At 36.4% G+C, this 25,573-nt stretch overlaps 1 protein-coding gene across 1 annotated transcript in view; it reads right to left on the bottom strand.

Annotated features, from left to right (window-relative positions):
* Positions 1–6,221: 6,221 nt before the first annotated feature.
* Positions 6,222–25,573, bottom strand: part of shq1 (SHQ1, H/ACA ribonucleoprotein assembly factor) — a 75,864-nt gene continuing 56,512 nt past the window's right edge. The window contains exon 12 of the mRNA XM_056459140.1: positions 6,222–7,598. Within this exon, the coding sequence (XP_056315115.1) occupies positions 7,004–7,598 (595 nt within the window). The 3' untranslated portion in view covers positions 6,222–7,003. The remainder of the gene's footprint in view (positions 7,599–25,573) is intronic.

Raw genomic sequence — 25,573 nt, forward strand, 5'->3', positions numbered from 1 at the left:
CGGTGTGAAGCACCAGTCCGGTTCCCAGGGGCGGGCATCATAATGGGAAATATAGGCACCTCTTTACCATGAAAAACGACAATTCAACAGAGTGTCACTTAATCAATGGTGGACCCCACAGGGGAGACGCGGCTACAGCCTGTGGGCTCCCACAAGCTACTGAGCAATGAAGTGAGAATAAAAGATGGAGGCATGAAGGAGGAGGGTTTGATAGAGGTCGGACAAATGATTAGGCTCCCAAGGTGCTGCCGGAGAGCCCCTCTCGGAGAGAGCTGCTTTAACGACATCATCCATCCTCAGCACAGTGCGACAGGAAAAGAAAGAGAAGAGGAAAAGGAGGAACTGTGAAGAGCAAGAGCGACCGAGACGGACAAAAATAAAGAGCTCTAGTTACAGACAGAGACAGCGTCTGTCTCCAAGGTATCAGACAGACTCAGTCGGAGAGTGAACAGGGTAGACAGCCAACAGGAACAGCATTTCGCTCAAGCTGCTTCCTTACTTTAACGGCTACCAGACTGTCAATGATATAGTCAATGTGAAGTGGCTTTCACAACGCATTTTACTTTCACGCTCAGACATATTTCTGAGCAGAATAGATTTGTAGAGGAGAAAAAGGAAGGACAGGGCTTAGTATTTTACGTAATAATTGATTATATCATGAAAGCTAGACAGGATGCTACATACATTAATGAGATTTTAAGCATGTACTCCATTCTTGTAACACAAATGAACTCACATTGAACAATGCAAAAGGTCAAAAGGTCATGTTAATAAGAGCATCTTGATGTATCCTAGAGTCAGAATCACTGTTGGGCAATAACGCATTACTAGTACTGCGTTACTGTAAAGGCATTACTTTTGACAGTAAATAATACTGTAACGCAGTGTTTCCCAACCCTGTTCCTGGAGGCACACCAACAGTACATATTTTGGATGTCTCCATTCTTGTAACACAAATGAACTCACTTTGAACAATGCAAAAGGTCAAAAGGTCATGTTAATAGGAGCATCTTGATCTTGGCAATAACGCATTACTAGTACTGCGTTACTGTAACGGCATTACTTTTGACAGTAAATAATACTGTAACGCATTACTTTTTAAATATATTAACTTCGTTATCGTTACAATATGATGCGTTTAGAACCTTCAACTGCCAGAATATATAAAGCTAAAGCCTCAACTCTCGATGCATGGAAAACGGCTGCAGACAAACTGGCAGAAAGACTCATGGATAATAGAAATTTATATGTAACAACCTAAATCTTTAAATCTCTGATAGTCTGTGTGGATTTCTACTTACTTTTGCTAGTGTATTACTATGTGTGTATGAATGTATATATGTGCATGTATATATGTATGTATGTAGGTATGTGTGTACGGATATATATATGGGCAGGTATATATACATACATTTCTACAATATTATAGACTGTAAATATACCCTGATTGTAAATATACCCTGTATTTATTATGTTTGTATTTAAGATATGTGTATTTTATGTTTATATATATTAGCCCCCTTTGAATTTTTTTTCCTTTTTAAATATTTCCCAAAAGATGTTTAACAGAGCAAGGAAATTTTCACAGTATGTCTGATAATATTTTTTCTTCTGGAGAAAGTCTTATTTGTTTTATTTTCGGGTAGAATAAAAGCATTTTAAGGTCAAAATTATTAGCCCCTTTAAGCTATATATTTTTTTCGATACTTTCCAGAACAAAGCATCGTTATACAATTACTTAAGCCTTTAAGTGTCACTTTAAGCTGTATAGAAGTGTCTTGAAAAATATGTAGTTATTCTGGGAGGGTTGGGAGGGTGGAGGGGGGGGGGGGGGGGGGGGGGGTGAGGAGTGGATCTTGTTTTGTTTATTGGAAAGAAATTTGTAAAGAAATTTGATGCTGTGACCACTCACATGTAAAATCAATAAAAAATTTATTAAAAAAAAAAACAGACTAGACTGTAAAAAGACAGACTGAATGCGTGTGAAGTAGGCCGAGTGCACATGAGAGAGACCAAGAGTCTATTAAGGTTACTATTATTACTAATACTACTATGTTTGTTGTTTCAAATAAATAAGCACACATTTGTTAGCTGTATAACAACAATGATTAGTTAGTAGACACAGTGACACATTTCTGTTATATTTCAGAACACGTTGTGTAAAATGTATAGTGTCTTATTGCTCAGAAAATGCGGTGATTTATTTTTTGTTTTACATATTTTTATAGCTGTTATACAACAGCAGATTTTGCACTTTGAATATACTCAGCTTACTTTCTATAAGTTGCTGACGTACCACGTTTAATTCGTGCTTAGTTTGAAAATTTCTCATCGATTTCATTTTTGAGCAGCTGTTGTGTTTTTGTTTTGTTTAAAATGCATGAAATGTATGGTTGTCTTTAATAGCAGTTTTGTGGTGCCGAGTTTCACCAAATTGATTCTGAATGATGATTTAGATTTACTTTCATTTATAAAGGTTTTGTGTTTGTTGTATATTGTGAAGATGTGAAGGAACGTGTTTAAGGGTTACACACTTTCATGACGCTTTAGTTTTTGCTTTTTTTGTTTCTGAATATATTATTCGGCTGGTGTATCACCTTGTGATATTTTTATTTTTGTGCTGCTGGTCTGACTTAAATAAATTAGTGTTTAAAAATTCCTTTTTGTTTAAGTTTGTCTTGTGTTTTAGTTGTGAGAATGCAAATTAATTCAAACTGTGAAGCTGATCAACAGTGAATTCCCCATGCAGCACTGAAGTGATGTTATAAGGGCATTAATGGGAGCATTACAAATGTTCTGTAGAAAAGAAAATCAAAAATGACTTTTATCAGTAATGCATTACTTTTTGGAGTAAGTAATCAATTAAGTAATTGAGTTACTTTTTGAATGAAGTAACTAGTAACTGTAACATGTTACTATTTTTCAGTAACTAGCACAACACTGGTCAGAACTAACTTTCTTTACTCTTAAACATAATTAGAAAGGCTCTTTTTAAAAGACTTTACATGATTAATCTGAATTTAAGCCATCAAAAGTGTTACAATTCAACCTCTCAGGAAAGCAAAGCTATTATTTATATGAAATCATGTGAGTTAATAATAAAGAAAAACATTGAGGTCCACTCGTAATTGCTATCCCCAGTGTAACCATGAATGGAGAATATACAGTAAATACGGCAACATAAAAAAAGGACAAATTATTATTATTCCAACAATTCGACAAACTTGACAAGAGTTACAAAGGTGTTTTCTGAAACATTAAATCTCTCTCCATTTTTATTGTTTGATTTCATTAAAAATGTGTACGTGAAACATGCCATTTCTAGAAAACATGAAAGCATGGTTGTTTACACCCAGCCTATTCCATAAACACATCTGTTACCAGGACATAATCAGACTAAAACATACACATTAGACTGTATGAATTCATATTAATTAGACATCTATTTACCCAATATAAAAGAGTGACAAACTGCCATGGTATTGCGTTGGTTGTTGCTGTTTAGCTGATAAATGTCTGTTAAGTCAGTTAAACTCTGCTTTCTGAAAGGACAGAGGTGGAATCTTTCCACCTTATCTCCTCAATTTCCACTTGCACATTACACAACCCCCATCTATCTGCCTGGCAAGTGCTTCCCTGTTTATCTCGCCTCTCTATGCTATCGAACGGTTTTCACCACACTCCTCTTTTCAGCACAGATCAATCATATCAATCACTCGCACACCAAACGGCTAATCTGACAAGCAAACTATGATCCTGCTAAACAAAAATATGATCTAATAATATATATTGCACAAAAAAAGTACAAAACAAAAATACAGAAAATTAGCATTGCAAATTCCTAACAATACATGTCTGTAGTTCTCCTGTGAGGCAAATGTTTACAGACATCAACACAGGGCTGTAGCTAACATTTCCTGTTGATAAACTTCCGAGCCCGTGTTCTGTTTTTATAGCAATCGTTAAACGACCAACTACTCCTACTCCTCCTCCTCAACTTCCAAGGAAATGACAGCGCTCAACCCAAACATGCTAATCTCACACTCATCAGAGCGGGGGACTGACATGTATTTCACCACAGACAGGAAACACGTAAATAACAGCAGCATCACAAACTGCACAAAGATCAGCTTGTACAGATTAACAACCCAAAATTCTCTCTGAAGTGCAACAGGAATAGAGAATTTAGTCCTAAATTGATTTTTTTCTATTTCAAAAAGACAATGTATATCTAATCGAACTGCAGATGTGCTGTTTTGTTAAGAAAGCCTTATTAAGTAATATCAGAAAACATACATTGTGGCTAGGAATGCTCCGATCGATTGAAGATCGGTATTTGCCGATAATCTCATTTAATGATTCGATTGGTACTCGCCAATCTGGCTGATCGTACGTGCGCACACGTATATTACATAGCCTACATCAGCCACAACACGTAAGGAGGTAAATGATGCGTTGGGGTGTGAGCGATCGATGTGCTCGCATCACAACAGCTGAAATATATACAGATGCAGTGCGACTTTTTTTTATACAGTATATATTCTTTTGCCGTGACTTGTGTGAGTGACGGTCTCTTTGTTGCAAGCGCAACCATTATATTTACTGTGTTTTACAAGTTTGGCAAGTTCACTAAAAGCTGTCTGGAAATATTAGATAGATAAAACTTAAAATGTATTTTTTTTAACATGAATAGTTATTAATATAACTTCTACTTATTTCAATAAACAGTTTATCGGCATATTTCCTTTAAGTAAAAAATAAAGGATTTATAGGTCTTTTACTTGACTGACACATGTTGAATTCTTCTTTCATCATTTACAATGTTTCCAAAGTGCACTGTTTATAATTTTCCAAACCAATTTTTATATCTGTGTTATATTATTATTAGTAATTGTAATTCTTTCAATACCTTCTTTCACTTTTAAATAATTTGATACTTAATTTACTTAAACTTTAACATACTTATACACTTAATTTAATAATAATACTTTAATACTTAAACACAATTTTTGTATTGTAATAACGAAAGTATTAATATAAAAAATGTTAATCTAACTTTGTATAATAAATACAAAACCCCCTAATAATAGTAATAAAACAAAACAATATTATTTATAGTAATAAAATAAGTACTTTTATTATTGCTATCAACTAGGGCTATGCGATTAATCGAAATCGAATAGCAACCGTGATTTGAAACCTTGAGATTAGCTAAATCACAAGAGGCTGTGAAATGAAATATATATACGTATTACATAATTTCCTCCACCCAGAGCAAATACGTGACTGCTGTCTGTGTGTGACAGTCTTACTAGCCAATTGAGTGAGCACACTTTCATTCTGCCCAATCAGAATTGCGCAACCGTACTATGCGGAAAACTCACAATAAAACAAACAAACAGGAAAGCGCAGACAAGTGGGATGACGACAAATTTATATATATATATATATATATATATATATATATATATATATATATATATATATATATATATATATCTATCTATCTATATATATATATATATATATATATATATATATAGATATATATATATATATATATATATATATATATATATATATATATATATATATATATATATATAAAACAGCTCGTCTGTAATATGGGAATATTTTGGTTTCAAAGTCACAGACACCAAACAAAAACAGGTCATTTGTAAGAGCTGTCGCAGAATTGTTGCCACAGCACGAGGAAATACAACTACCAGCACCTAAAAAAGCACCACAGGCGGCTATATGAGGAGCGTCTTGCTAAAAAGTCAACTAAAAGTATTGCCAATGACGCTCAATCTAGTAGCTAGCAACAGCAAAGTACAATTTCAGAGTTGTTTGCAGCTGTTACACCATATGAAAAACATCACGATGGCGCCAGGAGATAACTAACGCCAGAACTCACTAATAATAATAATAATAATAATAAACAAATTTGAATAAATATTGGAGTTAGTTCATATATTTTAGTTCCTTTTTAACTAACACTCGCTGCATTTTAGCAGTAAGAAGCTACGATACAGATTATTGAGCTGAAGTTACAAAAAGAAAATCGCAAATCAAATCGAAACTGCAATATCTGAAAAAAATAATAATAAAATAAAATTCCTCATTAGATATTTTCCCCAAATTACACAGCCCTATTATCAACTACAAAAACTAAATGAAATACATTGAACACAACAAACATTAAGAAAAGCAAAATCATATTTAATATAATACATTTTTTAATATAATATATAAAAAATGGTGGTAATATGCGAATATTTTGGTTTCAAAATCACAGACACCAAACAAAAACAGGTAATTTGTAAGAGCTGTCGCAGATACAACAACCAGCACCTAAAAAAGCACCACAGGCGGCTATATGAGGAGCGTCTTGCTAAAAAGTCAACTAAAAGTATTGCCAATGATGCTCAATCTAGTAGCTAGCAACAGCAAAGTACAATTTCAGAGTCGTTTGCAGCTGTTACACCATATGATAAACATCACGATGGCACCAGGAGATAACGCACGCCAGAACTCACTACTGTAAATTTCAGAATATTTATAAACAAATTTGAATAAATGTTTAGGTAAGTTGATATCTTTTCAGTTCCTTTTATTAACTAACACTCGCTGCATTTTAGCAGTAAGAAGCTACGATACAGAATATTGAGCGTGACGACAAAATTAAATCGCAAATCAAATCGAAATCGGAATATCTGTTAAAAGAAAAATTCATAATCACAATTAGATATTTTCTCCCAAATCCCACAGCCCTATTCTCATCTACAAAAACTAAATGAAACTCATTGAACATTAAGAAATGCAAAACAAATTTAATGGAAAACTACACAGAATTACAGTAAAATGTAATAGCGAACACACTCTGTCAAACAAGCAATTATGACTACACCATCAATAAAACCGTCACAATCCATAACAATAAATCCATGAAAAAGCTCTTCTGTAGATGTAAGGATATATCCGTAAAGCAATTATGTCCTTGCTATCGCCTTTCATCCACCACAGTAATCCGTAGGTCTGCATCTTCATCATCATCATCACTGTCTAGTTCCTCAGTGTTTAGGATCCGCAATGGTTTCCTCTGAAGGCACAGATCGAGCAGCTCTTTACCGGTTGCTGCTTTGGTGGCGTCTCTCTCGCTCTCAGCTGCATGCGGATGGTAATGCTCTCTCCTTCTCTCTCCCTCTCCCTCACTAACAGAGCGTTTTTCCTGAGGCACGTCCTCCTCAATCGTCAGCTCCTCCTCCAGCCTCTTTCCCAGCTCCTCAATCAATCGTCCGCCGCCACGCTGGAGCTCCACACTAGAAGCTTCAGTCACAGCTTCTGCATGAGCCTTGAATGCTACTTGCTTATTTTCTTCAGCTTTTTCGGTTTGCTCTTCATCGCTGTCGTCTTCATCATCGGAGTCACTACTGCTGCTTGAGGAGTCATCTGTGTCGCTCTCTGTGTCTTTTTCTTCTTCCTCCTTCACTGCCAGTTCTGCAGCTTGTTCAATTATCTCCAGCTCCAGGTCTAGATGGTTCTTCTGGAGTGTGGCATTATTTAAGGGTTCGGCTAGTGCGAGCACATGCTTGGATCTGGTTGAGGGAAAAAAAAACAAAACACATTTTTTTTTGGACTTCCATATGTAAAAAGGATTGTCATTTCTACAAGTGGTTTGTGCTCCATGTATGCTCATTTGAATTGCAAGTCACACTTCTTACAACTAACAAACAATTAAGTGTGACTTTTGCCTCAATTAACTTTTAATTTGTGCTTATTAATAGTTACTGAGGTATAGTTAGGTTTAGGCATGAGACGATAACTGTTTTCAAGGTATACCGCGGTTTGGAATAGTCAAGGTTTTAAAACCGCCAAAATTTTCTGTAATACCGTTCCTAAAGTATGTGTAAGATTTTTTATTTTATTATTATTTTTTTTTTCATTTTTTAGGACAACAGTATCTCCAGCAGGAAAGATATCCAAAGATGCTGTTTAAATGGTAAAGAAATCTGTGTTTTTGAAACAAATGAAGACAGCAGAAGTCAATGATTTATTAGAATTATTTAGCCTGACATGTTTACTGTTCCAAAATATTTAAAATGTTTCTCAAAATAAAGTATATTGTGTACAAAGGGGGAAAAAGTTTTTGTTTTTTACCCAGACATTTAAAAAGAATATATTTTAGAGCAGTAATCACAATACCGAAACCGTGATATTTTTATCCAAGGTTATCATACCTTCAGAATCTTATACCGGCCCATGACTTAGGTTTAGACGCTGGGTAGGATTAGGGATGTAGATTATGATCATGTAGAATTTGTACTTTATAAGTATAAATAAACCGCTAATATCTTAACATTAGGCATGTAATGAGCTACTAGTTATTAGTGAGAGTTGGTACTTACAGCGGGGAAAATAAGTATCGAACATGTCACCATTTTTCTCAGACAGCATATCGTCACCTTAGAATTAAGGTTCTATCTGCGTTCTGAATGATTTTGAGATATTGAGCTTCAAAGTTTTTGCATTCCATAGCAAACAGTATGTGTGTAACATTTGTTTTTTAAATAAAAAGTCTTCAAATGTAAACAACTTACAAATAAAACATCCCATAATGTAAATAAGTTGTCATTTAATAAGAATATGTCAATAACTCAGTTTTGATAAAAATTTCAGATAGAACCTTATAATTCTAAGGTGACGATATTTCTAAAGGTGGCGTAGACTTGAAACTTTCACCAGATGTTGGTAACAACCAAAGAAATCATTATAAATCAAGTTATGCGTAATAAAATGAAATGATGCAGGGAAAAAGTATTGAACATGAAGAAAGGGAGGTGTAGAAAGGCAGTGAAAGCCCAGACAGCAGCTGAAATCTCTCAGTAATTATTCAGCAATCTTCTGCCCTTCGTCAGTGTGAATGAATATTAGCTGCTTCAGTCCAATATCTACATTATCAAGATGAAACCAGGGTGGAAATTTCAGCAAAACAATGATCCAAAACACAGCCAAGGAAACTTTCAAATATCTTTTTAGAGGAAGAAAATCAAGCTATAGAATGGCCCAACCAATCACCTGACTTAAATCCAATATAGAATACAAATTAAAGATGTTTATAATTATACATGTGTTTATGTATGTGTATGTATATAGTGGGGAAAATAATTATTGAACACGTCATGTTTTTTCCTGGGAATAATATTTCTAAAGGAGCTGTTAATATGAGTTAAACCAGATTTTGGTAAAAACTTAAACAATACAAACATAAAAATAAAACAAACAAACAAAAAAATCTGAAAAATTTGTAATGTGTAATAACAATGGAATGACACAAGGAGAAAGTACTGAACTACTGAAACATATTTAAAACATTATATTAAAGGATTTTTTGGTGATGGCAGCTTAAAGATGCCTCTAATATGGAGAATGAAGTCACATGCATTGCTTAGGTGTGATAAAAATCTTGATGGTTCTGTGGGTTTCATTTATCAAATCGGATCTTTAATTTGTATTTTATATTGGATTCGGATCAGGTGATTGGCTGGGCCATTCTATTCTACAGCTTGATTTTCTTCCTCTGAAAGCATTTGAGAGTTTCCTTGGCTGTGTTTTGGATCGTTGTCTTGCTGAAATGTCCACTCTGGTTTCATCTTCATCATCCTGATAATGTAGATGTTGGACTGAAGCAGCTAATATTCATTTACAATGAGGAAGGGCAGAGGGTTGCTGAAGAACTACTGAGAGATTTTAGCTGCTGTCTGGGCTTTCACTGCCTTTCTAAACCTCCCTTCCTTCATGTGTTCAATACTTTTTTTCCTGCACCATTTCTACCAACCAAACTAATTGGATTTGTTTTCTTTGCATTTATAGATATCTTTGGTTGTTACCAACATCCAGGGAATCAAAGGCACCTTTAGAAATACATTTTTTGAGGAAAATGGTGACATGTTCAATACTTATTTCCCCTGATGTATATTTGTGGTTTTTTCTTCTTTTGTTTCTGTTGGTTTTGACTTAGTTCTTATTTATTTACGCATTGATTAATTGGGGTAAACATATTTTGTAGGTATGATGTCTAGAGTTTTGACTATATCTTGAGTTTCCTGGGTATCTTGTAGGTTGAAACGTTGTCCAATTAAATTTGTCTTGTGAGAGCTGAAGTGGCAGAGTGCAGAGTTTTGTTACTTTTTATACCAAATTTCCTTCTTCCATAGATCACAGAAACAGTTAATACATTATCACACAAACAAAAAAAGACAGCAAACAACAATTCTCAGTTGAGGTTGCACCAATCCTAAATGAATTCATTTCAGGCAATCTGTTTTTGTGTACCAAAAGTCTGGGTCTGTAGAGTGAAATGTAGCAGAGAATATCTTAGTATCCAGTTCACAATACAGATGTCTCCATGGCTTCTATAGAAAGAACTGTAGGACTTGAGTAGGACTTGAGTGCATTCTTATCAGCTGGTGGAGATCTCCATTTACAACAGACACTTCACAAACACCCATTCACACAGTGACAAACATTAACCAGAAAGAGTAAACAATTGGCTAATGAATCAACTGAATATTTAAAGTGCCAATTGAAACAAAGAGAGAAGAGATGAGCCGAAAATCAGAGCTCATGAATATTAATTAGATAATGTAATGTGACGTTCGTTATGTAATATTCTGCCAGCCGTCACTGTTGAAGTAGAAAATGAGGTAAGATACAGTAGTGACAGACAGAGCACAAGGTAAAGTTATATAAAGCGACAGACTGTGACATTCAGTACGATAGAGTGACAGACAGAGCAATACTCACAGACAGACAGTTAGTGACACAAGAGTGATAGACTGATAGAGGAACAAACAGCCTAACAGACAGACAGACTGACTGACAATTACAACAACATTAAAGTAACAGACAGACAGACACATGGCACGACAATGAGAACAGACAGTTAGAGCGACAAACACAGAAGACACAGACAATAAGATGACAGACAGAACACAAGAAAGAATAAAGAGAAAAATAAAGACAGATAGATAGACCGATATAGAAACCAACAGAGTGATAATAAGAACAAGAGTGACAGACAGAGCAACAAACACAGAAGGCAGATAGAGGGATAGAGTGATATTAAGATAGTCCGAGTGACAGACAAAGTCACAGACAGAGCACAAGACTGACAGACTGATAGAGTGACAAACACAGAAGACTGATAGTGTGATAGAGAGAGACAAGGTGACAATCAGAACGATAGAGTGACAGACAGATAGAATAAACTATAAAGACAGACAGTGATAGACAGGGCACAAAAGAGTGACAAACTGATAGAACAACAGAAGACAGATATCGTGAAAGAGATAGACAGATATAGACAGAGACAGAGCAATTTAAACAGACTGATAGATGGATTGGCACTTTGACTAAAAAGAAATATAGACCGTGACAGACAGACAGCAATGGACAGACAGAGTATCAGGCAGGCAGATAGAATAACAGAAAGTTACTGAGAGACAAAGTGATAGACAGGTACAAGCAACAGACACAGTACAAGCAACAGACACAGACAGACATATAGAACAAACTATATGTGAGAGTGAGAGTGACAAATACGGACAGACAGACAAATACAGACAAATAGAGTGAAAAATACAGAAAGACAGACAGACAGTGACAAATACAGACAGACAGACAGGGAAACAAAGACAGACAGACAGACAGAGCGACAAATACAGACAGACAAATACAAACAGACAAATAGAGCGAAAAATACAGAAAGACAGACAACAGTGACAAATACAGACAGACAGACAGACAGACAGAGCGACAAATACAGACAGACAGACAGAGCGACAAATACAGACATACAGACAGTCAGACAGACAGACAGACAGACAGGGCGACAAATACAGACAGACAGACAAACACAGACAGACAGACAGACAGACAGACAGACAGACAGACAGACAGAGCGACAAATACAGACAAATACAGACAGACAGTGACAAATACAGACAGACAGACACAGACAGACAGTGACAAATACAGACAGACAGACAGACAGACACAGACAGACAGTGACAAATACAGACAGACAGATACAGACAGACAGAGCGACAAATACAGACAGACAGACAGACAGACAGACAGAGACAGACAGAGCGACAAATACAGAAAGACAGAGAGATACAGACAGACAGTGACAAATACAGACGGACAGACAGTCAGATACAGACAGGCAGACAAACAGATACAGACAGACAGGCAGAGCGACAGACAGAGCGACAGACAGACAGACAGACAGATACAGACAGGCAGAGCGACAAATACAGACAAACAGACAGACAGACAGAGTGACAAATACAGACAGACAGATACAGACAGACAGTGACAAATACAGAGACAGACAGTGACAAATACAGAGAGACAGACAGATACAGACAGACAGACAGGGCGACAAATACAGACAGACAGACATACAGACAGATACAGAAAGACAGAGAGATACAGACAGTGACAAATACAGAAAGACAGACAGATACAGACAGACAGTCACAAATACAGACAGAAAGACAGAGCAACAAATACAGACAGACAGACAGAGAGAGCAAAAGTCATGCAGATGGACAGAGAATGACAGACATATAAATCGATATATACAGACAGACAGATAGACAGACAGAGTCAGACAAGTAAACACACAGTAACAGACAGATAAAATGACAGACACTGACAGACAGATAGCTGTAATAACAGAGAAAGAGAAACATTTTTACTGAAATCTCTCTGATCTAAAGTAAATAATTGACAAATATGCAATATTTAGAAAAGGCAAGCATTAATAAACATCTGGACAACAAAATAAAACCATCAATCTGAACTGCACTAATACCACATACCACCACATAGTTCCCCTGGGGATAAGCAATATGCAAAACAGCCTGACAAATCTTCCCTGCAAAGAAAAAAAAAACATTGCTACAATACACTCAATGCAAAGACCCCAGTACTACAAGGGGCCTCAAGGCATACATTATTCATATAGCAAATGCGACCGGGTGCTGCCAAAACTCAAGTGGCCGCTATTCAGAGCAGTGAGCCGCTCGAATCCTTCATCGCCATGGTGATTAGCGAGCAGACGGGGGGGTCACACGCCCTGACGGTTTCGAGGTTGTGGTCATTCACAACAAGGATAAAGCATGCAAGTCTGAGCTGCCCTCCTCTATTGACAAGCGTCGCCATACTCTGTGCTTCAATTAACCCACCACTGAGAACCAAGATGCCTCGTTATCACAGCACAGGGCTAATGATGGCCCGGACTGCCAGGGATTCCTGTATGAGAGCAGCGATACGCTCTCAGGAGGAAACTGTGTACATAACGCTTTAGTCACAAGTATGCTTGGCGCCTTCAGAAAGAGCTTATCTGAGATAAAGAGGCAGACTGTTTTATGTCAAGGAAAAGTCATGGTTAGACAGAGAGGAAAAACTGGTTCTGCGCTTCTTTTTACAAGGTAAATGACACGTGTAATACACAAACAGGCCTTGAAGGTGCAATAAATTCTTTTTTGAAAATACCATGCATGAAAAGTCCTGTCAGTCTCATGCATACCACTGAAATAAATGTCTTGAGAAAAGTAAACAGCAGTCCGTAGGTTCTGTCAACAGCTGAAGAGTTGGCACTTCAATCGGAAGCTTAGCTAAACAGAAACTGCTTATTAAGGATTTCAGCAAATCATCAGAAAATGTCCTGCATCTACACTGCAGGTTAAAACATTGGGTCTTTAAGCTTTATTTATTTACACATGAATATTTTAATTAATCAGTAGCTACTTTTCCATCCACCTATTTTTAATGCGCATTTTGGATATGCGCATAAAATATTGGTTGATGGAAATGCCAAGAAAGTATGTGCATAAACTATGATGGAAACACTATTACTGGACAAATTCCAGTATGTGCATTAAAAAAGGTCATGTGATTTTGTTATAGGAGATTGTGTGATGATAAAAATGTGTGTGAATGGACAAACCAGCAGGCTGAGCACATTGTAAAACATCTGAAATGTTGTTTTGGTCATTCTGAAGCTTTTATTATTATTATTTAAAAAATTAATTACCAACAAAACTGTCAAGAGTGCCTGTGCTCCACATCTCACATCTTCAAACATCACCACGCGTTCATTGTGCATCGGCATACTGTCTTCATGAGGCGCACGTAATTTAATAAATAAGGAAAAGACTCACACAGCTTCTCCTACCACAGCAAATTTCGTTTTTACTCTTGATATTTGGCACCAGTTAATCAGGAAGTGATGATTTTGTTCTCTTTGACTCGTTGGATGGAAACGCTGCATTATTCGCACGTCTTTTACGATATTGCAGTTCTGCGCATAGTTAATTCACATTTTTGGGTGGAAACATAGGTAATGAAGCAATAAATACATGAGATGTGAATTTTGATTTCAAATTGATGTTAACTTTCCAGTCATCAAATAAAATCAATAACCAATCTTTAATTTTCCAGAAGATTTTTTTTCCCATAAGAATCAGCACAACTGGTTTCAACATCGATACTAAGAAATGTTTCTTTAGCACTAAATCAGCATATTAAACTGATCTCTTAAGTATCCTTTGACAATAGCTGTTTCCATCCAACGATGCGAATAAAATATATGCGCATAACTGTAATATCGCATATTAGACATGCGAATAAAGCTGTTTTTCCATCCAACGAGTCAAAGAGAACAAAATCTTCACATTCTGTTTATCTGGCGTCGAATATCAGAAGCTGCGTGAATCTTTTCCTTATTTAAGAAATTTGCGCCTTAGTAGACGATGCCGACATGCAATGAACACATGGTGGCGTTTGAAGGTGTGGGACGCAGAGCGCAGACGCTCTTATAATAACATTAGCACTGAAATTGTTAAGGTGTTTTACAAATCACCAAAAGAACATGTTTTGCAATGTGTTCAGCCTGCTTTGTCAATTCACAAACATTTTTATCATCAGATGATCTCTTATAACAAAATCACATGACTTTTTTAATGCGCATCCTGGAATTTGTTCAGTAATAGTGTTTCCATCATAGTTTATGCGCATCTTTTCTTATCAAATAAAAAGTTTATACTACTCAGTTATGTGCATACATTTTTTATGTGCATTTTCAGAATTGATGCGCATCTTGGCATTTCCATCAATCGATTTTTTATGCACATATCCAAAATGCACATAAAAATTGGTGGATGGGAACATAGCTATTGATCCTTCGAAGTGAATTTCTTGCTGATAATAAAAAACTAATTCATGTCAGTAAGTACAAAGGACGTCTTTCATATAATTGGAAAAAATACCACTTCAGATCAAAATGAACGTAATCAATATATAGAAGGACTAAACCACAAAATCTGTACTGTTCTACCTCAAACATAACAACAATCATTCGCAAAACAAACACAATCATTAGAAAGTAAAGCGCATTTAGCACTTTTCAAGACCTTCTGAGGAAAGACTTCTAAAAATGGAATGAAATGAAATGAAACAGCTTAAGAATTTGACCTAACATACCAAGTTAAGGAAATTGCAAAAGTATGTAATGGGCGGAAAAAAGATTTGAACCGGCATAATGGGTCAAAGCTATTATGCTTGCGAACATAATCAATTTACGATTTGTTCTTTTTTCAACATCAAAGCATCTGCCATTAAAGATGTGAAATCATCTGACTGCAACAGTAAAGGAGCTTCAGTGTTTGAAACTAACATTATAATTTGCCCCTTAGAAATGACTTTCAGTAGCTTGCTATTAAATGCTATTAGAAACCTTTTCAAGAGCATTTTAACAATTAAATGAGACGTGGAAAACACATGGAGGGTCAGAGATTTGCGCTTTCATTGCCACCCTGCCCTAAAACACATACATGTAGTTTCCAAAAAAGCTTGATGTTCCATTCAATTCATGTTGAAGCTAAACTCTCCAGGGCTGTGGCTCTCCTGAGTTTGACAACGCTGTAAAGGTCCCAAAGTGTTTACATCTAAAAATGATATCTTCACACTTTCATGTGAACAGCCAATCCATATATTGGATGTCATTTTATTAGAACAATGATTGCCAAAGTCTCAGTCCTAGTCATACCCTGCTAAATTACATATCAGCGACAAAAACAATGGCGGACTACCTGTGTATTTGTGCTGCTTGCCTTAAGCCATCTTGCAAGTTTTTGTGCATCTCTGTGAGAGAATTAGACTGCCACAGACTGGTCTGGCATACATACCACATTGGTTTTAGTCAGTTTCATGAGAGCGCAGAGGCCAAAAATTCAAGCTTCTAGTGAATGTAGCCTAATAATCAAAGTTAACCATAAAATCATAATATTTATGGAATAGTGTTGCTTACATTTATACATGTGACAGAATTCACGAGTTGTTCTTGATGCATTTCCCCTTTAAGAGTTCTAAGCTGGAAGTGACGGATGGTTTTCCCCTTTATGAAAGTAGTCCGAGGTAGTTTAATGAAGCGATCAGTTCACAACTCCGCTCTCAAGTTACCGGAGTTTTGGGGCCAGCAAGCCGTGGCATCGTTTGCACAGGCGGAGGCCTAGTTTATGTTGCGAGACATCACTGCTGCTGCACACAGAGGTCCACTGAAACCACCGTACGATGGGCCATTTTGAGTTCTACAATCTACGAATAAGACATTCAGGATTGATGTTGGGGGTAGGTAAGAATGTGTTTTTGTTACAGTATTGAGACAGGAAGCAAAGTTAAAGAGAGAGAGAGAGAGAGAGAGAGAGAGAGAGAGAGAGAGAGAGAGATAGGGGTAGGGTAAGTAAATGTGCTTGAGCTGGGATTCGAACTCGGGACGCCCTGACGTGCTCCTGCACCATATGTTGGCGCGCTAACCACTAGGCTATTGCGCCGACCAGAATGTGTTTTAATTAATCGCCTGAAAGCAGCTCACAGAGAACTGGATCAGCCAACTTAGGTGGCTTTGGCACCTCACCCTGGACGTCCTATCTCTGTCAAGCCAGCTGAGCTGCATGTTGCTCAAGATTCTTTGGACAGCAGCCCATGGCAAGTGACCCGGACACGAGTGAGTCAAAGTATTCGCCCTCCTGTTCGTCTGGATGTGTAAATTTCTGTGAATTCTGGGGGAGGAGGGAGGGCTGGTGTGGCGTGTACATTTCTACATGTGACAGAATTCACAAGTTGTTCTTGATGTGTTTCCTTTTTAGGAGTTCTGAACTGGAAGTTATGGGGTGGTTTTCCCCTTTAAGAAATGAGTCTGAGGAGTTTAATAAAGTGATCTGTTCACAATGTTTTCAGCCCATATTTGATGTCTCTTGTTTTTATTTTCTCTGCTTAATCGCCTACAGTAGATTCATTACATAAACCAAATCAACTTCAAATTTAAAAGTACCAATAAATAATGGGCTATGCTAAAAGCACAACAAATGCCCAGAAAGTAGGGCTGAACAATATATCATTTGAGTATCAATATCGCAGTCTTTGTATCCGCAAGTCGCAGCGCAGGATTAGATTATTTATTAATGATTAAATGATCAAAATATGATTAAATGTTTTTAATTATTTATACAATAATCACCATGTTGATTGTACATTTGATTGTTCAATTTCTACATTTCAATACTGCTAGACTCCCTAGAAAACCACAAAGCACTGTTTATTTCACTGTTATTTTTGCTCTGTCATATTTATATAAACTTGTACTTTATTTTTTTGTATGGAGATCCACTGCATAGAAAAAGACTTGATCAGCCCAGTTAAATTAAAGAAATCTTCCCAAATAGAGCTATTCAAAACATCTGATAAAATTATATTCATATTGCAGCAAAACAAAATATCGCAATGTCAGATTTTTCCAATATCATGAGTCCCTAAAACAGTACATTTCAAATATTAGCAAAATAGCAAGTAACAACACTGTGTGCAGAGGCCTGTAACTAGAATAATAAATATCAGATTTCTTACAGGCATTTTTGTCACTTTACTGGTATTTTAGCCTGATTACTGATTATTTTCTGACCCTCAAAAAAACAACTCAGAAAAGGAAGGGAGGTCCATAAAACTATTAAGCACTTCCTGGAGTAATGTGGTTGGTTGAAGTCCTGCAGCAGCAGCGGCGGCGCTTCAAACATTCACCATATTCGTTTTCTCCCCGTGGGAAGTCATTATTGAGTTAGCATTGTAGAGGCTCGCTTGTTTTCTCCGTCTCTATCTCTCCCACTCGTCCTTCACTTCTGCGGTGAGAGAATGCAAGCTTGCGGTGGAAACAAAGGCCCCTTTTGGGGCGAAGGATAATGTTGTACACAATTCAGTCATTACGATGGCACTGTTGTGGTTCGCCTTAATTAACCGAGAAGGGGCGGCTTTCAAGGTTGGGAGAAAGGGGAAATAAAAACAAGCCTGCCGCAACAAAGACACACTAGAGGCAGCTTGAGAAAATACTGGAGACCTTTATGTCTGGAGATACGGGGGTGAACCTGCGGTGAATTACTAGTCTACTACAAACAGAACTCTCAGGCTGTGTCTGCCTTCAGCTCTTCAGATATACAAATCAAGGACACACCAGGATGAAAGGTCCACCTTTTCAACAAGATAATCAGTTTTTAGAAAGATTTCAAATGCCATGAAAACATATGGAAAAGTATTTTTACAGATTCATGAAATCACTGCAATGACTGAGCTACGTAAAAATCTCATACCACGATATAAGTCAACCCATATCCTGATATAGATAAACTTCATAATATCCAGTTGAAGTCAAAAATCTATTTTTTTTTCTTCTTCAAATATTTCCCAAATGTTGTTTAACAGAGCAAGGAATTTTTCACTGTATTTCCTATAATATTTTTTCTTCTGGAGAAAGTTTTATTTGTTTTATCTCGGCTAGAATAAAAGCAGTTTTAGGGCCCTATCATACACCCGGCACAATAAGGCACAATATGTGTTTTGTGTGATTTGTTGCTATTTTCAGACCAGCACAACCCCAGTTTTCATGTTTTGCGCCACGTTGTTTAAACAGCAAATCCATTTGAGCCACTTTGTGCACTCATGCATGTGCCGGTCTAGAAAGGAGGTGTGTTAAGGAACATTGTTGGTGCCATTTTGAGGAACTAAAATAGACCGCGCTGTTGACCAACTGAAAGCAGATCTAAAGTGCAGGGCGCCTTAGTTATACGCCTATGCGTCCAAACGCTTACACATTGCTTAATACACACAGGATGTACAGCAATCCACAAATATTTTTACAAATGAAACTAATTAAAGGATTAAAATGTTACAAAAATTATTATTTTCAACATTAATATAAAAACCACTGCCTGCATGCCTTCTTCATGTTGGGGGGCTTTTATTCAGTTTATTCATGACAATTTGCATTTGCATAATGTTATTATTAGTAGTATTTATTATATCCATATTTATATTTGTTTAAATATAAATTTAAATATAAGTTTAGATTTGTCCACCTGTCAGGTTTTGGACCATATGGGCATAAGAATAGGACGTGGGTTTGGATATAAAATACAATGTTTTTTGACCACACTTCGTTATTATTACTCATTTATTTGTTTGCTGTAAAATTATAACTGAATTTAGAAATAGTTTTGAAACAAATCTTTGCGCTTAACAAACATTAAATATGTAGGTTAATGGATGTCTTCAGTGGAGTGAGTTTCCACCGTTTCCTTATCCATAAAAGTAAAGGAGTAAAGTAAAGAGTAAAGGTAAAATAAAGAGAAAGTAAAGGGGCTGAATGGAGGATGCTCGATCTTTATCCTTATGCTGCAGATAATCCGTTTAACTGTTTTCTCACAAGTGAAGCATTCAGTTTTTACACTTACAAAGTCCGCCATGTAAATAGCAAACGTGCCATGGCATGACACAACTGAATCTTAAAGGGAATGAGAGATGAGACACTGATTGGTTTATTGCATGTTATGCTCAAAACACACTCATAACTCATTAAGAGAATAAGCACAACCATGTATTTTATACTCCTTAAAATAGCAAAAGAGGATTTGGACAAGCTTTAATGTGTTTGCGCAATGCGCTTTAGAGTTTGCGCCTAGATCATTAAATAGAGCTCTTAATCTTTTTAAAACAATTTTAAGGTCAATATTATTAGCGCCCTTAAGCAATATTTTTTCCAATTGTCTTGAACTTGCCTAATTAACATATTTAAGCCTTAAATTGCACTTTAAGCTGAAAACCAGTATCTTTAAAAATATCTAGTAAAATATTATCTACAGTCATCATGCCAAAGAAAAAAGAAATCAGTTATTAGAAATGAGTTATTAAAACTATTATGTTTAGAAATGTGTTGAAAAAAAATCTGCTCTCCATTAAACAGAAATTGGGAAAAAATATATACATAGGGGCTAATAATTCTGACTTCTGTATAAAATTTCTGTAAATTCAATTAATTGAAACTCTATATATTGACCACATGTAAAGGACTATTTTTGTTTACATTTTTAAGAATACTCTGAAATGTACTCATTCATATGTAATCATATTTGTCACTTTATGTAGAAATGTTTGATAAAAAGTAGAAATTTAAAACAAAAGTTAATAAAATATTCCAAAACTAATGATTAACATAAAAACAAAATAATATCACTAAATACTGTCCTCATATAAACCATGAAATAAGTATTAACGTAAACAATGTATTAAGTGACACCATGAAAGAAACAATATGGTATAATATATAATGATAGACTTTTCATTTTGTCCATTTGATAGACATTGTCATATCGCACAGCCCTAGAGCTGCACACATTTCGGTCAAGCCCTTACCACCGAGTGCCAGCTCAGATTGACTGTACAAGCCAAAGTGTTCAAATGCCGCTAAACCACACGCTGAGACTGAATATGATCCACTTATCTGTGTGAGCTCTAAAAGACTAGGATCACTTTCCTCACACCAGCGGGACATTTCAATCCTCTCTCCCCTCCCCTCTCTCTCTCTCTCAAACAAGACCGTGACTATGCCCTACAGAGAAAGGAGAGTGTATACAGTATGTTCACAGAGAACATTTCTGCCATACAGCTCGAATAAACAACAATGCAAGATTTTAGTTTGAATGTTTTAGTAAAACCAATACCATCATGGGTCAGATGCACAAACACAGCCAACATGTTGCTCACACAGCCGATACTCTTAAGAGCAACTAAAATGCTAGCCAAGTGGCAATTAGTCTAGCCTTTCTGATTCAAATTAAAGTGATCTCCTTTATTTCCAAACTGACTAAGACTAATCTAAGAGCCTTACACAACTAGCCTCACAAGTTAAAGCTGTACATGCAAATACAAAAGATTTATACTTGAAGAAAGAAAGTTTAGAAGATTTTATTCTTGTTGGAATCAAATTTCTCAATATAAATTATTTACATTTGACATTAGTTTGATTGTGGTTTTCAGAATTGTCCTATAAGAGAAGAATAGAAGTTTTAGGACAATTTGGATGAAAGGTGATGACCCTCTTCAAATGCTGACTACTGTATACTGTTTACGGGATGTCCCATCAGATCTTAAACAATGTAGATCTAGCCATTTTTAACTGTTTGGTAAAGACTGTATGAAGCTCGACCCTTTATTTTACATCAGCTGTGATTTATAATTATGCAATGGGGTAATGGACAGGAGTTGGTTCAATACTATCCAAGGGCGTAGATTTGCTCTTGACATTGGTGGGGACATACATACCTAGAGCACAAGTATCGAAGGGATCAAAATCTGTTTTGCGCTTTTACAAACAGGAATAAAGTACTTGAAAATATTAAATAAACACTTAAAAATACAAATAACAATCCCATCCCATGCTGCAAAAGTCAATTCACATGATTTGACTGCAGTCAGGCTTTGAGGAGGTGTGAATGTAGAGAAATTTAGAGAGGTGTTTAGAGATACAATTTAAATCTGTATTATCCCGATTATTGTTTTTCATAATCATGGCCAAAATCAAAACTGAACCTTATTTAATTGCACTGCCTTAATTAATAATAATAATATTACGGTGAACTAGTAGCGAACTTGACTAGGAGCAAGTTAAGAGTTGATGAGGATTATTTGTAGTCGATTAGATTAATGGTAGGGACATTTCAGTAATTGGTGGATATTGGTGGGGATACGCATACTCCGTCCATGCCAATTCTACGCCCTTCAATTTGAAACGAGAGCTCCTAAAAATGAATAAATCAACAGAACACACCATGCTCTCTAATGAATGCCATGCATAGACTTTGACGCAAAAGAATACATAAAAAACAAATAAAGCTGTAGTAACTGCATCAGCAGACCTGATATTAAATAAGGAATATCAAATCTAAAGTATTTCAGTAAATTTCAGTCAAACATGGTTACTGAAACTAACTATTTGTTGAAACCACTGTTGTTTTAGTTTATTTTTTGTTTGTTTTTATTAAAATAAATCTATTACAAAATTGTACATATGTTGCCCATGTTGTCAGTCCAAACCAATATAATTAATTCTTTTTTCACGTACAAAATGCAGCCTTTTCACACTTATTCCCAGACACCACCAAAAGCTGGAAAGTATGATCAGTAGTAAACCTATTGAATCAGATGGCAAGCTAGAGAATTGCCAGATTGGGCAAAACCAAAAAGGTCACGATCAAACTCACAGTCCTATAAACTGAAGTGACAGCAATCCTTAATAACCTAAACAGTGCCATTAACCTGCGCACACACCAAACCGAGACATTTTAAGCCTGATTTCCCTCAACGCTAGAGGGGGATTTTACAATTCACTTAGCTACTGAAGCAAGAAGTGAAAACACAGTTTCCCACACCTCTTTACTCGGTCATGATTTAACACTTACTGACAACAGTAACGTCCACTCTGGGGCAACTGGCCACAAAGCTTTACGAAACCCCTGACCCATGTGGCCCCTGGAGGCCTCCCAACCCTCCAGCTAGGGGCTTGTGTCCCAAGAGAAAAACACTTGGCTGAGCATCAGTACTTTGACAATGTGTCGTTTCTCAATGTCAGAGAAAGCAACTTTCTCATTCTGTCAAAAGATAAATCCTTAAGCTCACCTTTAGCAGGCTGCCATGGTTGCCGATTAGAATCTGACTGACCCAATTAAGGAGTTGGAACACAAAGGGAAAATGAAAAGCAAAGCTCTGTAAGACAGCATCTCCATTGCACTTAGTGAAACACAGTAAGTTACACCATATCTTATCTGTTTTCTGACCTGGCCGAAGAGTTGACTCACTGGAGTAAATGCTGGATTGGAGGGGGAAGAAAAGATAAGTAAATGCCAGTGGTCTCAGTAGTCTCAGAGCTTGGCACAAATTGAAATGTGTAGCAGACGCTCATCAGCACTGACTGCAATTGATTGCAGAGTTGCTATACAGTATTTTTTATAAACAAACAGCATCTGTAGATACAGTACGAATGTTTTTCTCATACTAAGATTTGCAAGCTTAGATAATGTCTTCAGGTAAACCCTTTGTGATTAGGAGATTTCTTTTTGTAGCTTCTGTACAGCTTTATATTAAATAATTGTTAATGTAAAAGGTCTTCCTCATGTCCTTTTTATTGGTCTTTGGTATTTTTTCCAAACTTTAAAATTAGCAGTTTTTCAAGTAAGTAAGAATGAAGCAAGGATGGATGGATAAAATGACAGTGTACATTGGATGGATTTATAAATAATGGATTGATGAGAATGATGGTAGGATGGATAGATGGATAAATTGGCAAACCGGTGGATAGACAATTAAATGTATGAATGGATGGATGAGATATTGGAAGGAAAAAAAATGGAGAAAATGACAGGATGGATGGATAAAATGACAGTGAATAATGGATGGATTTATAAATGATTGATGGATAGATAGATAAATTCACAGAACGCTGGATAGATATCTAAATGTATGTATGGATGAGATGATGGAAGGAAAAATGGAAGAAAGAAATGACAGGATGGATGGATAAAATGACGGTTGACAATGGATGAATTTATAAATGATTGATCGATGGGAATAATGGTAGGATGGACACATGGATGAATTGACAGAACGGTAGATAGACAAATAAATGTATGGATGAGATGATGGAAGGAAAAACGGATGTAAGAAATGACAGAGTGAACGATGGATGGATTTACAAATGATGGATCTGTGAGAATGATTGTAGGATGGATAGATGGATGCATTGACAGAACGGTGGATAGCAAAATAAATGTATGGATGGAGGAGATGATGGAAGGAAAAATGGATGGATAAAATGACAGAGTGAACGATGGATGGAATTATAAATACTGACTTGATAAGAATGACTGTAGGATGGACAGATAGATGATTGACAGAAAAGTGGATAGACAAATAAATGTATGGATGGATGAGATGAAAGGAAAAATGGATGAAAGAAATGACAGGATGGATAAAATGACAGACTGAACAATGAATGGATGACGTGACAAAGGATGAAAGGTACTTAGACCAAGTAGTACCTGGCCGCACAAAATAATCATTAATTATTTAAGTTTGAACTTTTATTCTCTCGATTACATCTTTATTACGCTAAAATTGAACCCACAAGCGAGCAAAATGAGTAAGAAACAGACGTCTTTGGAAAGTTTCTTTGTGAAGGGTAAAAGGACAGCCCAGTGAAGGACCCATGAACTGCCAAGGAATGGATCTGCAACATGTCAGCAAATCAGGTAAATCCAGCATGTTTGTGTGTGTAAGAAGAAGACCAACTGCTGGAAATTGCAAATGACAGCGGCCGTTTACATATTGCGTCTTTTCTGCGAACAAGTTCGTTGTTTCCAATGGAGGTTGTGAGTGCACCGCAAGTCACATAACAGGAACTGATCGATTAGCTTCATATTTTGCATGGAATATACAGATTTCAGTAGACGAATTATCTCAGACAAGCACTGCAATGATTTTAATTTTTTTCCATAAACAAAACTTGTTGGGGACCACTGTCTTAAATGAAAATAAAATGCATGTGAAGAATCTTTAGAAGCACATTTCAGTGTTCCGATAAAACATTTAAAAAACCCCAAGCATGAGTAAATTATTGCAGAATATTACTTTAATAAATAAAGTAGGTCATATGGGTTCAGACAAAGGAAAGTTGGAAACCTCTGCAATAGCAGATGGATGCAGGCCAAGTTTCCTGAAACTATTCTGCCCATATGAAAGATCTGAGTAATGGTACTTGTTGTCAGGCAAGCTGCCATCAGAATGACAAACAGCGGATTCATGGAGCGGTGTCAGTCAAACAGCCAGAAAGAGGAGTGTCCAACTCAATCCACTTTGTTTGTTGTTGATCGAAGGGTCCGCACAGATTTAAATCACACGTGAAGTCTTTAAGATGCCATAAATTTGAGCAAGACATTCCGGCAGTCGGGAAGACTTGAAGAGTGAAGAGGCTGGTCGGATTGCAGAGAGACACTATCAATCATCCCTCAGGGGCAGCGTTTATTAATCCTACCATTTATCACTAGCAGCTGATCGTGTCTGACTGCCGATAAGAGATTCGAGGAGGAACTGCTGCCACAGACGAGCCTGGATAACATCTATAATC

The sequence above is a fragment of the Danio aesculapii genome, chromosome 6 (genome assembly GCF_903798145.1).
Source record: "Danio aesculapii chromosome 6, fDanAes4.1, whole genome shotgun sequence".
Classification (NCBI taxonomy): domain Eukaryota; kingdom Metazoa; phylum Chordata; class Actinopteri; order Cypriniformes; family Danionidae; genus Danio; species Danio aesculapii.